This window comes from Mauremys reevesii, linkage group 9 (assembly GCF_016161935.1).
Source record: "Mauremys reevesii isolate NIE-2019 linkage group 9, ASM1616193v1, whole genome shotgun sequence".
NCBI lineage: Eukaryota > Metazoa > Chordata > Testudines > Geoemydidae > Mauremys > Mauremys reevesii.
Genome location: NC_052631.1, coordinates 99,315,037 through 99,327,549, shown reverse-complemented (window position 1 = coordinate 99,327,549; position 12,513 = coordinate 99,315,037). Strand labels below are relative to the sequence as shown.

At 47.4% G+C, this 12,513-nt stretch overlaps 1 protein-coding gene across 3 annotated transcripts in view; it reads right to left on the bottom strand.

Moving 5' to 3' along the window:
- The window catches only part of GPC3 (glypican 3), a 257,485-nt gene that overhangs the window by 134,619 nt on the left and 110,353 nt on the right, over positions 1 to 12,513 (bottom strand). For all 3 annotated transcript variants that reach the window (XR_005585004.1, XM_039489641.1, XM_039489639.1), the window contains exon 3: positions 9,120 to 9,814. Coding sequence is in view for 2 of the 3 variants with exons in the window: in XM_039489641.1 (XP_039345575.1) it covers positions 9,120 to 9,814 (695 nt within the window). In the remaining variant the exon portion in view is untranslated. The remainder of the gene's footprint in view (positions 1 to 9,119; positions 9,815 to 12,513) is intronic.

Sequence of the window (12,513 nt, the reverse complement as noted above, 5' to 3'; positions counted from 1 at the left end):
TGACCGTCCACAGGCACATCCTCCCTCAGCTCCCAGTGGCCACGGTTCACCGTTCCCAGCAAATGGGAGCTGCGGGATGCGGCGGCCAGGACGTCCCTGCGGCAGTCGACCCCTGCACTATGAAAAACCGACTCATGGGGTTCTATGGTTATTGTCTCCATTATTTAGGATATTTGACATATCCAGGTCAAATGAGCTCAGTTTACAAGGACAAATAAGTTTTTCCTCTAACTTCAAGCCATGAAAACTCAAACTAGGCTCCAAGAGGCAAGATGGAGCCTTTTCTTGTGTATCACCACCTATAACAAAGGTTTTGCGCATCTCACATGCCTTCAAGCATGGAAAAATTAGGTCACTCCAGGGTGTGAAAAATCCACCCCCCTGAGCAATACAGTAAAACTGACCTAACTCCCCTAGTGCAGACCGCACTAGGTCAATGGGAGAATTCTCCCACTCGCCTAGCTGCTGCCTCTTGGGGAGCTGGATTACCTACGCCAACAGGAGAAGCCTGGCCTTTGGCTTAGGCAGCATCTTCACTGAAGCACTACAGCGACACAACTACAGTGGTGCCACCGGGCCCCTGTAGTGGTTTATGTGTGGACACGCCCTTAGCAATCGCATGGCTTTCAGAGGGGCTGCAAAGATTAAACTCATTGGTACTTAGTTAAAATTCTGTTTATGGTGGGGAAAGAGGAACCGAATTTTGCAGAAGAAAGAGGCACTGAAGAATCAAGGCCAACACTTTTGAGTTCGATTTATACAGTTGTTTCTTTTAGCCAAACACTAGCGATTAAGAACCTAAGTATCCAGCCTAACTCAGAATTTCAGGCTTTGGCAGGTTAGATTCACTGTCATTTAATGAAGCTGCTCGGCAGGGTGTTATTTACATTTGCGGTACAGTAGTAGGATTTCCCATTTTATCGTCAGTAGGAAGGCACTGACCTAAGGCAAGGACATGCCTAGCCGAAATCTGCTGTTATATACAATGCACTGTAGCACCGTTGGCACATGAGAGTTCTTCCAGCTGTCAGCAGTGAGGCCCTTGGGTACAATAGAGCAGTGACAATTACAACAAACTTTAAACAAGTTAAACTGAACATTGTTCCTGGGCCATCGCGGGGGGAGGCAGGTGCCATCGGCCCTAGAACCACTGGTAATAGGAGCTTCTACCTTCCTCATCAAACTCGTCACACGTCCACATGTAAGCACGCCCTAGAGCACAGTCAGTACCAGGAGACTTCACTATACCACTATGCTACTAGGAAAGACTAATCCTGTACTGGTTTCTACGGGCTTTAGGTCAGACCCTTCCATCTTGGCTGAGAAATGGAAAGAGCCCAGACCTTATTTGTGCCAACTACCAAAGGGGGCAGGGTTGGCACGGTCCTACCACGCAGTTTCACAACCAGGATTAGCACCGTGTCATGTTTCGTGCTTGGGGGAATTTGATAAGGGCTCAGCCATCATTGAGCAAACGGGGCACATAACACAGTTTAAATGAGTAAAAATGGCACAATGCCAAGCACAGCTCAAAATCCATTTTCATGGCCCCAAAACAGACAAGAATTACTTCCAGTGAGAGCACTACAATGACCTATATAAATACAGCTCTTTTGTAAACAGCCGTCAAGAATGACAGGAACAAGCAGCTAACAGCAGCCTTCTTATAACCGGCTTTAAGCAAACAATGATACGATTCTCACAATCTCCTCACGCGCTCTACAATACCTGTGCTGAGCAATTCAATCTTGTCTTTACAACTTTCCTTTGCAAAACAAGTCTCATATTACTGGGTTCCATTTGTCCCTGCAGTTTAAAAAAAGCCATAGTATTTTCTGAACAAGAAAGCCTCACAGTTTCCAGAGAGGTTCAGAAATTCACACAGTATAATTTAAGAGTCAGGTCACATCTAATAAATAATAAAACACTCCCACGTCTGAGCCCTGGTCTACACTACGAGTTTAGGTCAAATTTGGTAGTGTTAGATCGATTTAACCCTGCACCCCTCCACACAACGGAGCCATTTTTGTTGACTTAAAGGGCTCTTAAAATCGATTTCTGTACTCCTCCCTGACGAGGGGATTAGCGCTGAAATCAACCCTGCTGGGTCAAATTTAGGGTAGCATGGACTCAATTCGATGGTATTGGCCTCCGGGAGCTATCCCAGAGTGCTCCATTGTGACTGCTCTGGACAGCACTCTCAACTCAGATGCACTGGCCAGGTAGACAGGAAAAGCCCTGCGAACTTTTGAATTTCATTTCCTGTTTGGCCAGCGTAGCGAGCTGATCAGCACAGGTGACCATGCAGAGCTCATCAGCACAGATGACCATGGAGTCCCAGAATTGCAAAAGAGCTCCAGCCTGGACTGAACGGGAGGTACTGGATCTGATCGCTGTATGGGGAGATGAATCCATGCTATCCGAACTCCGTTCCAAAAGACAAAATGCCGGAATATTTGAAAAAATCTCCAAGGGCATGAAGGACAGCGGTTATAACAGGGACCCGCAGCAGTGCCGCGTGAAGCCTACCAAAGAACCACAGATGCAAACGGCCGCTCCAGGTCACAGCCCCAGACATACCGCTTCTATGATGAGCTGCATGCCATTCTAGAGGGTGCCCCTACAACTACCCCACCCCTGTGCTTCCCTCCTCCCCCACCCCTCCCAGGCTACCTTGGCAGTTATCCCCCCATTTGTGTGACGAATTAATAAAGAATGCATTAATTTGAAACAACAATTACTTTATTGCCTTTGCAAGCGGAGATCAAAGGGGGGAGGGAAGGGCGGTTGGCTTACGGGGAAGTAGAGTGAACCATGGGGTGAGTTTTCATCAAGAAGAAACAAACAGAACTTTCACACTGTAGCCTGGCCAGTCACGAAACTGGTTTTCAAAGCTTCTCTGATGCACAGCACGCCCTGCTGTGCTCTTCTAACCACCCTGGTGTCTCGCTGCATGTAATCAGTGGCCAGGCAATTTGCCTCAAACTCCCACCCTGACATAAACGTCTACCCCTTACTCTCACAGATATTGTGGAGCACACAGCAAGCAGTAATAATGATGGGAATATTGGTTTCACTGAGGTCTAACCGAGTCAGTAAACTGCGCCAGTGCACTTTTAAACGTCCAAAGGCACATTCTACCACCATTCTGCACTTGCTCAGCCTATAGTTGAACTGCTCCTTACTGCTGTCCAGGCTTCATGAGCCATGGTAGCAAGGGGTAGGCTGGGGTAGGTGCGACCGCGAGGTGCTGCCAACTGGGAGAGCAGCCTGAGGCAGAAGCCTCCAGCTGCCATGATATTCCAGGCAGGACTGAATCTCCATTAGACAAAACTTAAAGAATAGAATGACCTAGAGTCACTCCCATTTATGTCCAGGCACCCCTGACTGACCTCACCGAGGTCTGCCAGGAGCACCCATGTCTGCCCAGGCGCCCCGACCGACGTCAGCCAGGAGCACCCAGGAGACGACGATGACGGCTAGCAGTCATACTGCACCATCTGCTGCCGCGAAGGCAAGGAGCTGCTGCTGTGTAGCAATGCAGTACCGCGTCTGCCAGCAGCACCCAGGAGATGTACAGTGACGGTGAGCTGAGCGGGCTCCATGCTTGCCATGGTATGTCGTCTGCATCGGTAACCCAGGAAAAAAGGCGAGAAACAATTGTTTGCCATTGCTTTCAGGAAGGGAGGAAGGGAAGCAGGGGGTCCTGACGACATGTACGCAAAACCACCCACGACAATGTTTTTGCCCCATCAGGCATTGGGGAGCTCAACCCAGAATTCCAATGGGGGGTGGAGACTGCGGGATAGCTACCGCAGTGCAATGCTCCGAAAGTCAACGCTAGCCTCGGTACTGTGGACGCACACCGCCGACTTAATGCGCTTGGTGGGGACACACACAATCGACTGTATCAAATCCATTTCTAAAAAAACCGACTTCTATTAAATTGACCTAATTTCGTAGTGTAGACATACCCTGAGATATGTAACCAAGACTGAGAATGCGTTAGCAGGAGAGAGGACCCTTTACCTACTGTAGTAATGCAGAACACAGAGTACCAGGGTGGATTGAAACTGGGGGGGTGCACCCACCTTGGGGGGCATGAAGAAATTCCAAGGGGGGGCGCGAGGCTGCCCGGCCCTTGAGCTCCTGGCCTGGGAGGCTAGCCCCCGGCCCCTCCCCTCCTGTCCCTCCCTCCCTCGCAGCCTGCGTCCACCCACCTCCCAGGCTTTCCAATAAGCAGCCTGGGCAGGGGGCGGGGAGCCGGGGGAGGGGAGGTTGGATAAGGAGCAGGAGGTCCTGGGGGACAGTCAGGGGACAGGGAGCGGTTGGATGGGGTGGAGGTTTGGGGGAGGGGTCAGGAGACAGGGAGCAGGGGAGGTTGGATAGGCGTAGGAGTCCCAGGGGGCCTGTCAGGAGGTGGGGGTGTGGATAGGGGTCAGAACAGTCAAGGGACAAGGAGCAGGGGGGGTTGGATGGGGGTCCAGGAGGGGCGGTCAGGGGACAAGGAGCAGGGAGGGTTGGATAGGGAGTAGGGTCCAGGGGTGGTTAGGGGCAGGGGTCCTGGGAGGCGGTCAGGGGTGAGGGTGTGGATAGGGGTCAGGGCAGTCAGGAGACAGGGAGCAGGGGGAGGTGGATAGGGGGTGGGGTCCCAGGGAGCGGTTAGGGACAGGGGGTCCCGGGAGTGGGAGGTTAGGGGACAAGAAGCAGGGGGGGTTGGATGGGGAGTGGGGTCCCGGGGGGCGGTTGAGGCAGGGGATCCCAGAAGGAGACAGTCAGGGGACAAGGAGCAGAGGGGGTTGGATGATGGTAAAAGAGAGATGGGGAGCTGAGGGTTGCTCAAAAATTAAAAAGAGGGTCTGATGCCGAAAAGTTCGGGAACCTCTGTACTAGATAATTAACTTTTCTTTGCTCATAATTTGTGTCAAGCTGCACTGGGATGGTAACTGGAATTTAATTAAACACATACAAACAGCAGATACAATTTATTTTTATTAAAGAAAAACAACCTTAAATGTTTGCATACCTAAACTTCTCTTATAAAAACATGATTCACATTTACAATTAAACGATTTAGTAAACAGAGGGATTTACTGTAGTCAGTGAACTAAACGGAGTATTTCAGGTCAGCCTGGGAAAAATTTCAAATATGCCTAACAGAGAGTGACTGGAGCTTAAGTTCCTACTCATCTAAGTCTCTTGAAAAATGAAACAACAGTCTCCTAAATTCCGTAGGCTGCCCTTCAGACTTTTAAAAGTAGGAGATCTCGTCCCCTCCTCCTTGTTTTTATTCACAGACTGGAAGAGACAGACACATTTTCCTCTTTCTCAAACTCCCAATCGAACTCTCAACTTTGAATGGAGTAAATATTCCTTCTGTGCCTGCAGAACAGGCTACCGCTGTCCAGACCTGGTTTAGCACCTCAGCAGGCTCTGGTTCCAGGTGCTTAGCTAGTGACTTCCCCCAGGTTCAGTGCTGTGACTTGCTTTAAAACAGTATCAGCAAACGTGTCCTGCTCGAATGGTCCCCTCCCATCTTGAAAGCTGTTATGGTTGGCACGAGCGGCTGGTGATTTTTAGATGCCCAGGTCTTAGCAGCATCTTCTTCAGAAGCTCGGCATCTACCCTGGTACTTTGCTTGATCCAGCTGCCTCTTTCCTGCCTGCAATTTAACTGTGGTGTTGGGCACTTTTGTCAAGGTTCCTTGAAGTCCTTTCAAAATTTCAGCAGCATCGGCAACCCAGCAGCAATCTTCCCGCCATTTGTGGAAGGCTCTGGAAGCAGGTTTCGGCGTATTCAGCACATCTTCTACGTTGCTCTCCAGTCCAGTGCTGAGTACTTTGGCTGTGGTAGTTCCATCTGTTTGGTCACAATTTTCTTCACAAACTGTCATCAGAATAGGCCAGTTCTGAACACACAGCTCAGAACAGTCAACCACTGAATTCTACTGTACATCCCGGGGGAGAATTCGTCTGGCTCCGCCTCCTCTCTTCAGTGAGGCTGAAGCAGAGTGGTTGTCATGTAAGTATTTTGCAATGTCAGCACAAGATGCTAGCTAAAAGGTGCATCAAATGAGCACTGCACCCATGCGTTACAAGTTTCAGGTTCCCTCCACTTTCTGTTGTCACACCAGCATGTATTGCTGGATCATTGTGTACATTGCTCCACCCATCAAGACTCAGGCCAGGTCTACAATACAAACTTACATCAATATAACTACATCGCTCACCACACCCCAGAGCGAAGTGGTTATACCGACCTATCCCCTGGTGTAAACAGCACACTGTCAACAGGAGAGCTTCTTCCATTGAAATAGCTACTGCCTCTCGGGGAGGTGGATTAACTACGCCGACGGGAGAAGCTCTCCTGTCAGCATTATAGTATCTTCACTGAAGTGCTTCACTGCACCGGTGCAGCTGCTATGCTGCAGTGTATTAAGTGTAGACCTGCCTTCAGCTTAACGAAGTTCCTGTCAATGTTTTTTGCACACTGTTCAGTTTCCCTTTCATACCCTGTATCCAGCAACCTTCCCGCAATGTCTGCTCTTCCAGGTGGAGTGTAGCTGGTCATAATGATTGAACCACATCAATGAAAAGTTGGTTCTGAACAAGAGGAAAAGGAGAATTTATTGCATAAATGAAGCCAGCCATCTTTTCATCTAAGGGGTCTGCCTGGAATTTGATGGTCCTGGTTACGAACTTACTGGATGATGAAGAAAGTATTTTTTTTCGATCCAGGTAATTTACTGTTTGACACCTGTTTAGTTGCAGCAGATTATTCTGAACTTGCAGACGTTGCAGATGATGGACGTTCACAACCTCTTATGTCTAAGCTGGGCACTGAAACAAAGTCATAAAAACAGGTCACTCTCACTCACTGAGCATTACTCTGTGCTGCTTTAAAAAATAGGATTGTAAATGGAGGACTCCTCCTACCGCAGCTGTTTGTACCACTGTTTAAATGATTTAATTTATTCTAAACCTCATTAATAAATCATAAGGATTTTCAAAATCTATCTAAACCTTTATCTGTAGCAACCTACCAAACAACTTGGAAATTTTTTTTCCCAAGAGGTTTAAATTCATAAACGCCTAATAAAACTTTATGTTTAAACAGGTTATCTTCACCTAGGATGTTTGATTATATTGAGCAACAAAAAATCATGTCAGAAGTCCAACAGTAATAGTTCAAATGTACTCGATAAATATTCCCATAACAAACTAACATACCAATTCTATTCTGAACACTAACATTTTGAAATTCAGAAGTAATCAAACAATCCACTCAAAACACTAACTTATGACCATAATCTAAGTTATCATCATAGCATAGGAAGGACGTGGTAGGCAGTCCATAAGAATGGTACAAAAGTAAGTTTACTAACCAGTTCATCCAGGTTGTTCAGATACATCCACATCATCATCTTCGAAGTCACTGCCATCGGAGGAGCATTTTCCATAATGGTGTTTCATTCCGACAGCCAGGCCTTGTCGCACCATTTAAATTTTACATTACACCTGTTCCTTTTTCACCCAGAACTACAGGAATCTCTTGAATATGTTCCCAGAGAGGGTCTCTTTATGACCTGCAGCCATGACAGGTTTTTTCTCCAGTTCCCAGGTGTTGCAATCAATCCCAGAGGCTGCGCCCTGAAGAATATTGTCCCTTCTTCCCACAGCTTTCACACCAGTGTTGCTCCTTTCCGGTTGCACGCTCTGTCCCTTCTCCCTTGTTCCGTAACTCCCCCGCCCCCCAGGAAAACAAAAGAACTAACAACAATCCAAGACTTTTGCTCATGTAGCCCATAAGCCTTTTGCGCTTCAGTTTTGTGTGTGACAAAGGGGAGACAGAGAGGGAGGCGTTCAGAAATCAATGGATTTCTGATTGCCTCTCTCTTGGTGTACACATGCAAGCAGACAGAGCAAGGCCACTTACCTGAAGTGCCCAGAACCATCTACCCTAGTCGTTTATGGGCAGATGAGTGTTTTCCCATGGGCTGCAGAGGAAGTTTCCATGGTGGGTGAAGTCATAAATATTCATAATTTGAGAACTGAGCCAATCAAAGCTCAGGTAGGGAGAAGCTATAGAATAGGAGTATGAGACCACCCAGGTGGGCTCAGTGGAGGACGCCAATGAGAGACATGATGGTGTCTCCTGGGGTCAGAGGCCAGGTTTCAGTGCCTGTGTGGACTTTGCCAGTCTTCTGTACCGAATAGCATGGACCCTGGGGCCCTCAGAGGATCAATCCCTTAGTACAGTATATGACTTACTCTGACATATTTATCAAGCTAGATGTTCCCCACCCCCACTCTCTCTTTCTGTAGAAGAGCAACCTTCCACTCAAAGGTTTTGACAGAGGCTCATGGATTTAGCATATTTATTTTCATGTAAATGTTGTAAAATATGAATAGTTTAGGCTTTGACATATTTTGTATTCAATTCAGATTTCATTTTAAACAGGGTTAGTTTTTAAAAAGAAATTTTTTTAATTTAAACACGAGCATCAAAAAATCCAATTTAAATAAAAGAAATTTGAAATTTAAAAAAAATCATGGATTTTTATCTGCCCTGGACTGTACAAAACAGGATGCACTGCTCTCGTTGTTTGGAGCAACCATGCACCAGACAGCTAATGTTAAACTAGGAAGGAATGTGGTCCCTCCTCCACCATCTGCAGTGCTTCACACCCCAGCTGAAATCCTGTGGATCTCCCATTGATTTCTCAAGATGTTCAGCATCACAACTCATACTGACACAGACGGAATGCGGCTCCTTTGTCTGTGTGTCTCCTATAACCCCTGAAATCAGCTGGTAGGAACTGCTGCTGAGCGATCCAAAGAGGAACTCAGTCACCACTGCACATTCCCAGCGCCTGACAACCTAGACTGTAGGTCCTAGAGCCTGAGCTGGGAATTAACCCCCGTTCTGCGATACGGCAGTTTCAGGTAAGCCTTAGAAGTCAGAATGAATTGGGGGGAGGAAGCCAGGGGGAAAGAGTTGTTTGTTTTAATGGAAGTTTTTCTAAAATACGCAAGGCTCCCATGTTCAACGGATAGCCTGATCACATGGGAAAAGACGGCTGTAAGAACCAGTACATAGAAATATTTAAAAGAACTCACTGTTGCAGACAGCTTCCCTCCATTCTTCTGAACATACATGACCGAGTCTTGTATCAACAAGAAGAGACTGAGCAGGACGTGCTCCATGTCATAGATTCCATACATGCCTTTGGTCAGCCCTTCCAGGGACCGAATATATTCTCTCCAGTAGTTATCTATCTCCACAACGCTGGCCAGGCACCCTTGCATGACAACATTGCAGTATCCGGCACAAGGCTTCGCCATCAGTAGCCCTTGGCAATGAGAACAGTACCACATCCTCAGCAGCGCACGTCCACATTCCTTGCTGAATTTTAAGTGGTCGGTAGTATTTATTACTTCGATCCCCAGGTTGAGCGCTTGTAGGAAGGCTCGCGTGGCCTGCAATGACTTTGACACCTGGGTCATCATAATCTTGGGGTAGTTACCAAACACCCTGAGGTCCCGCCTTGCTACCCGCAGGCATTCTATCATTTCTCCAGAGGGGTCAGGGAAGCCTGGGTTCATCAAGTGTGAGTAGACTAAAGGGAACAAGCTGTCAAAAAATTCATTGACCATGTCATTCACATTCATGTCAGAGCCCAGGATGTAAAGCGAGATATCGGTAAAAAGTTCTCCGACAAACGTAAGAGCTCTGGACCCCATGTTCTGGTAGTGGTTCCTAAACATGGCGTTGGTGTAGTTTCTTGCGTGCCGTACTACAATTTCGAAGGCTTCTGAAAATAAAAACAAAACAAAACAAGGAATTGAAAGACAAACTCTGAGATGGGACAACAAATACTATAATATGTTTGTCGCTAAGACTGGGGTCCTATTCACACTGCTGTTCATCCACTGACATATCCACATCTGTAGCTGTCACTGCTAGAACTATATTGTATCAGAGGCTGTGTATAAGATCTGAGGAGTTTATAAACTCTTTAAACACAAGTGACATTTCAAACAACAAAAGCTATGACCTAGTTGAATTTCAACATTTAAAGAAAATATTGATTACAAAAATGAGCTAGGATTGCAAGACCACTCTCTCTCTCTCTCTCTCTCATATTGATTTGAAATTAACCGGAATTCTATATCAAGTCTCTTAATTTAAGATGGATACATACTTGACACCAAACTGTATAGGATGTCAAATCAGGAAATATTAAACGCTGACATTCTACCATGGAAAAGAAAATATTTATAGGTTCATAGAGGTTATCGGGATTTAGCTTTCTGCACTGATTCTTCTTTTGACATTTTTTTTTTAGTCACTCTAATTCTTGTGAAAGGTATTGAGGACTAGATTCTCTGTTAGTGTACATTGGCACAAGTCCATTAACTTCATTGGATTCATACCAGTTAAGTATCCAGTTCCACCTCCTCCCCATTGGAAAATGAGTTTATCCATGGAACAGCCCAATGAAGGAGCATTTCTAGAAAGAAGGCAGCTAAGTATCCATCGCTGATCCCTCCACGGAAACAACCAGCAATGGTGCCAAACATGAGGGTGAATTTTTGTGAGGCTCACCATTAGGTTCTGGACGGAGACCACCAATTAGTTTAGACAGACCAGAAAAGGCTACCCAATACCACTGAATTTCACTGTAGCTCCTTAAACCACATTAATGTCACATTAAGCAGAAGTAAATGTTAAACAAAATTCCATATGCTCATGAAAACATAAGAATGGCCAGACCAATCATCCATCTAGCCCAGTATCCTGTCTAGGATTTTGAGTGATCCGCCCCCTGTTGTCCAGCCCCAGCTTCTGCAATTGGAGGTCTAGGGTCACCCTCACCAATCAGTGAAGTGCTGCTGAGAGTATAACAGGGGGCTCGCCTCAAGAAAAACTTTCCATGGGAGACATCCTCTGGGGAAAATACTCTTCCTTCCCTTCCTCTCAAAATCCACTCCACGCCTTGCCCGCCTCACCCCTAGCCAGCTACCCAGGTTTTGGTGGCTCCAAACATGACGTTTCTCAATTGAGAGAAAAATCTGTTACCTGGCAGATCTGGGTGTGAGGGGGAATTGCCAAGGGCAGCTAGCTGAGGGGTGGGGGTTCTGAGAGAGGAGTCTGGGGAGTTGGCAGTCTGGCTGGGCAACTGAGTGGGGAATGGGCAGAATAGGGGAGGGGATGGGGTAGTGGAAAGGGCCCCTGGTGTCAGTGGGGCCAGTGGTTTTTCCTAGGCCGTGGTGGTGCAAATTCTGCCTCCTCTCCGTTCTCAGTGCTACTCATGTGGCCAGGCACCAGTGGGATGAGGGCAGAGGTCAGCCAGAGGGAAGGTAGAGAGGCTACCTGACAGTATGGAGAGCAGGTGCGACAGCTGCCCCAAGTGCGGCACAATCCCCAGGTGATCTCTCAGCAGGGAGGGGAGATAGGGCTGCCCCAGGTACACACACACCTGCTGGCAGCCCTGTCTCAGCACCTCACAAGGACAGCAGGTGGGTGACCCCGAGGCCTTTGCCTGCTGGGGGATTGGTTGGGTGGGGAGCAGGTTACCGCTAGCCGGTCAGTTGTGATGGCTGTTGCTGTGGGAGAGGGACAGGTCTAGGGAAGGCAGCATCACCCCCTAGCGATTGAGGGGTGGGGTTCAGGGAACCCTGCCTGGTGCATGTGGAAGGGGTGGAGGGAGAACTACTTGCAGAATGAGGCTCCACTCAGCATAAAGGATCTAGAATCTCCCATGCTTTCCCTTCACTCTGGATTTTACCTGCTTTCCACCAGGCGAGTTCCTTAGGATCCTTCCAGCCCCAGGCAGACACCTACAGCCAGGTGAAGTGTGAAACCCCAGCCCTTGTGAATGAAGGCAACAGACTGAGCCCTCACGAATTATGTTGCAAAATGGGATGTCCGTCTCAAATGCCTGGCAATATTAAAGCAACAAGGGTGTATGACATGAGGAGCTCACCGAAATATTAATGTTTCTTTGTTTGAAAAGACAAGCCCCCTCTCCCCGCTTCTGTTCCTTTCAAGTTTTTCCAAGTGGTTTTATCGTTCAGATGAAGTTATCTGGAGAGGATTCGATACAGTACTTAGACATCTGTATTCAGGGCCAAACTGCCTTCAGACAGACAGACACACACACACACACTCACGACTCCCATTGACTTCATGAAGGCTGCATATGTATTTCTGGAGTCAGAATTCCACATTTTCCCAATCCTCTCTCCAGGACCCAGGGACATTCTGCATGTATCTCCTTCACACCATGAACAGGACTAATTAAAAGCACCTCCAGCGATGGGCTCACTTAGCAGTTGTGGCCTAATTGTATACCGAACAGTATTTTCCTGCGCAAATGGTATCAAGGTGATATACCCTCAGTTCCTCTCTCTAGATATGCACATGAACAAGTTAAAGAGGAGCCGATATCCCCGCAGACAGAAATGCAAGTCTTTTTTATGCTAAACAGCTACATTGTTCTAGGTCCCT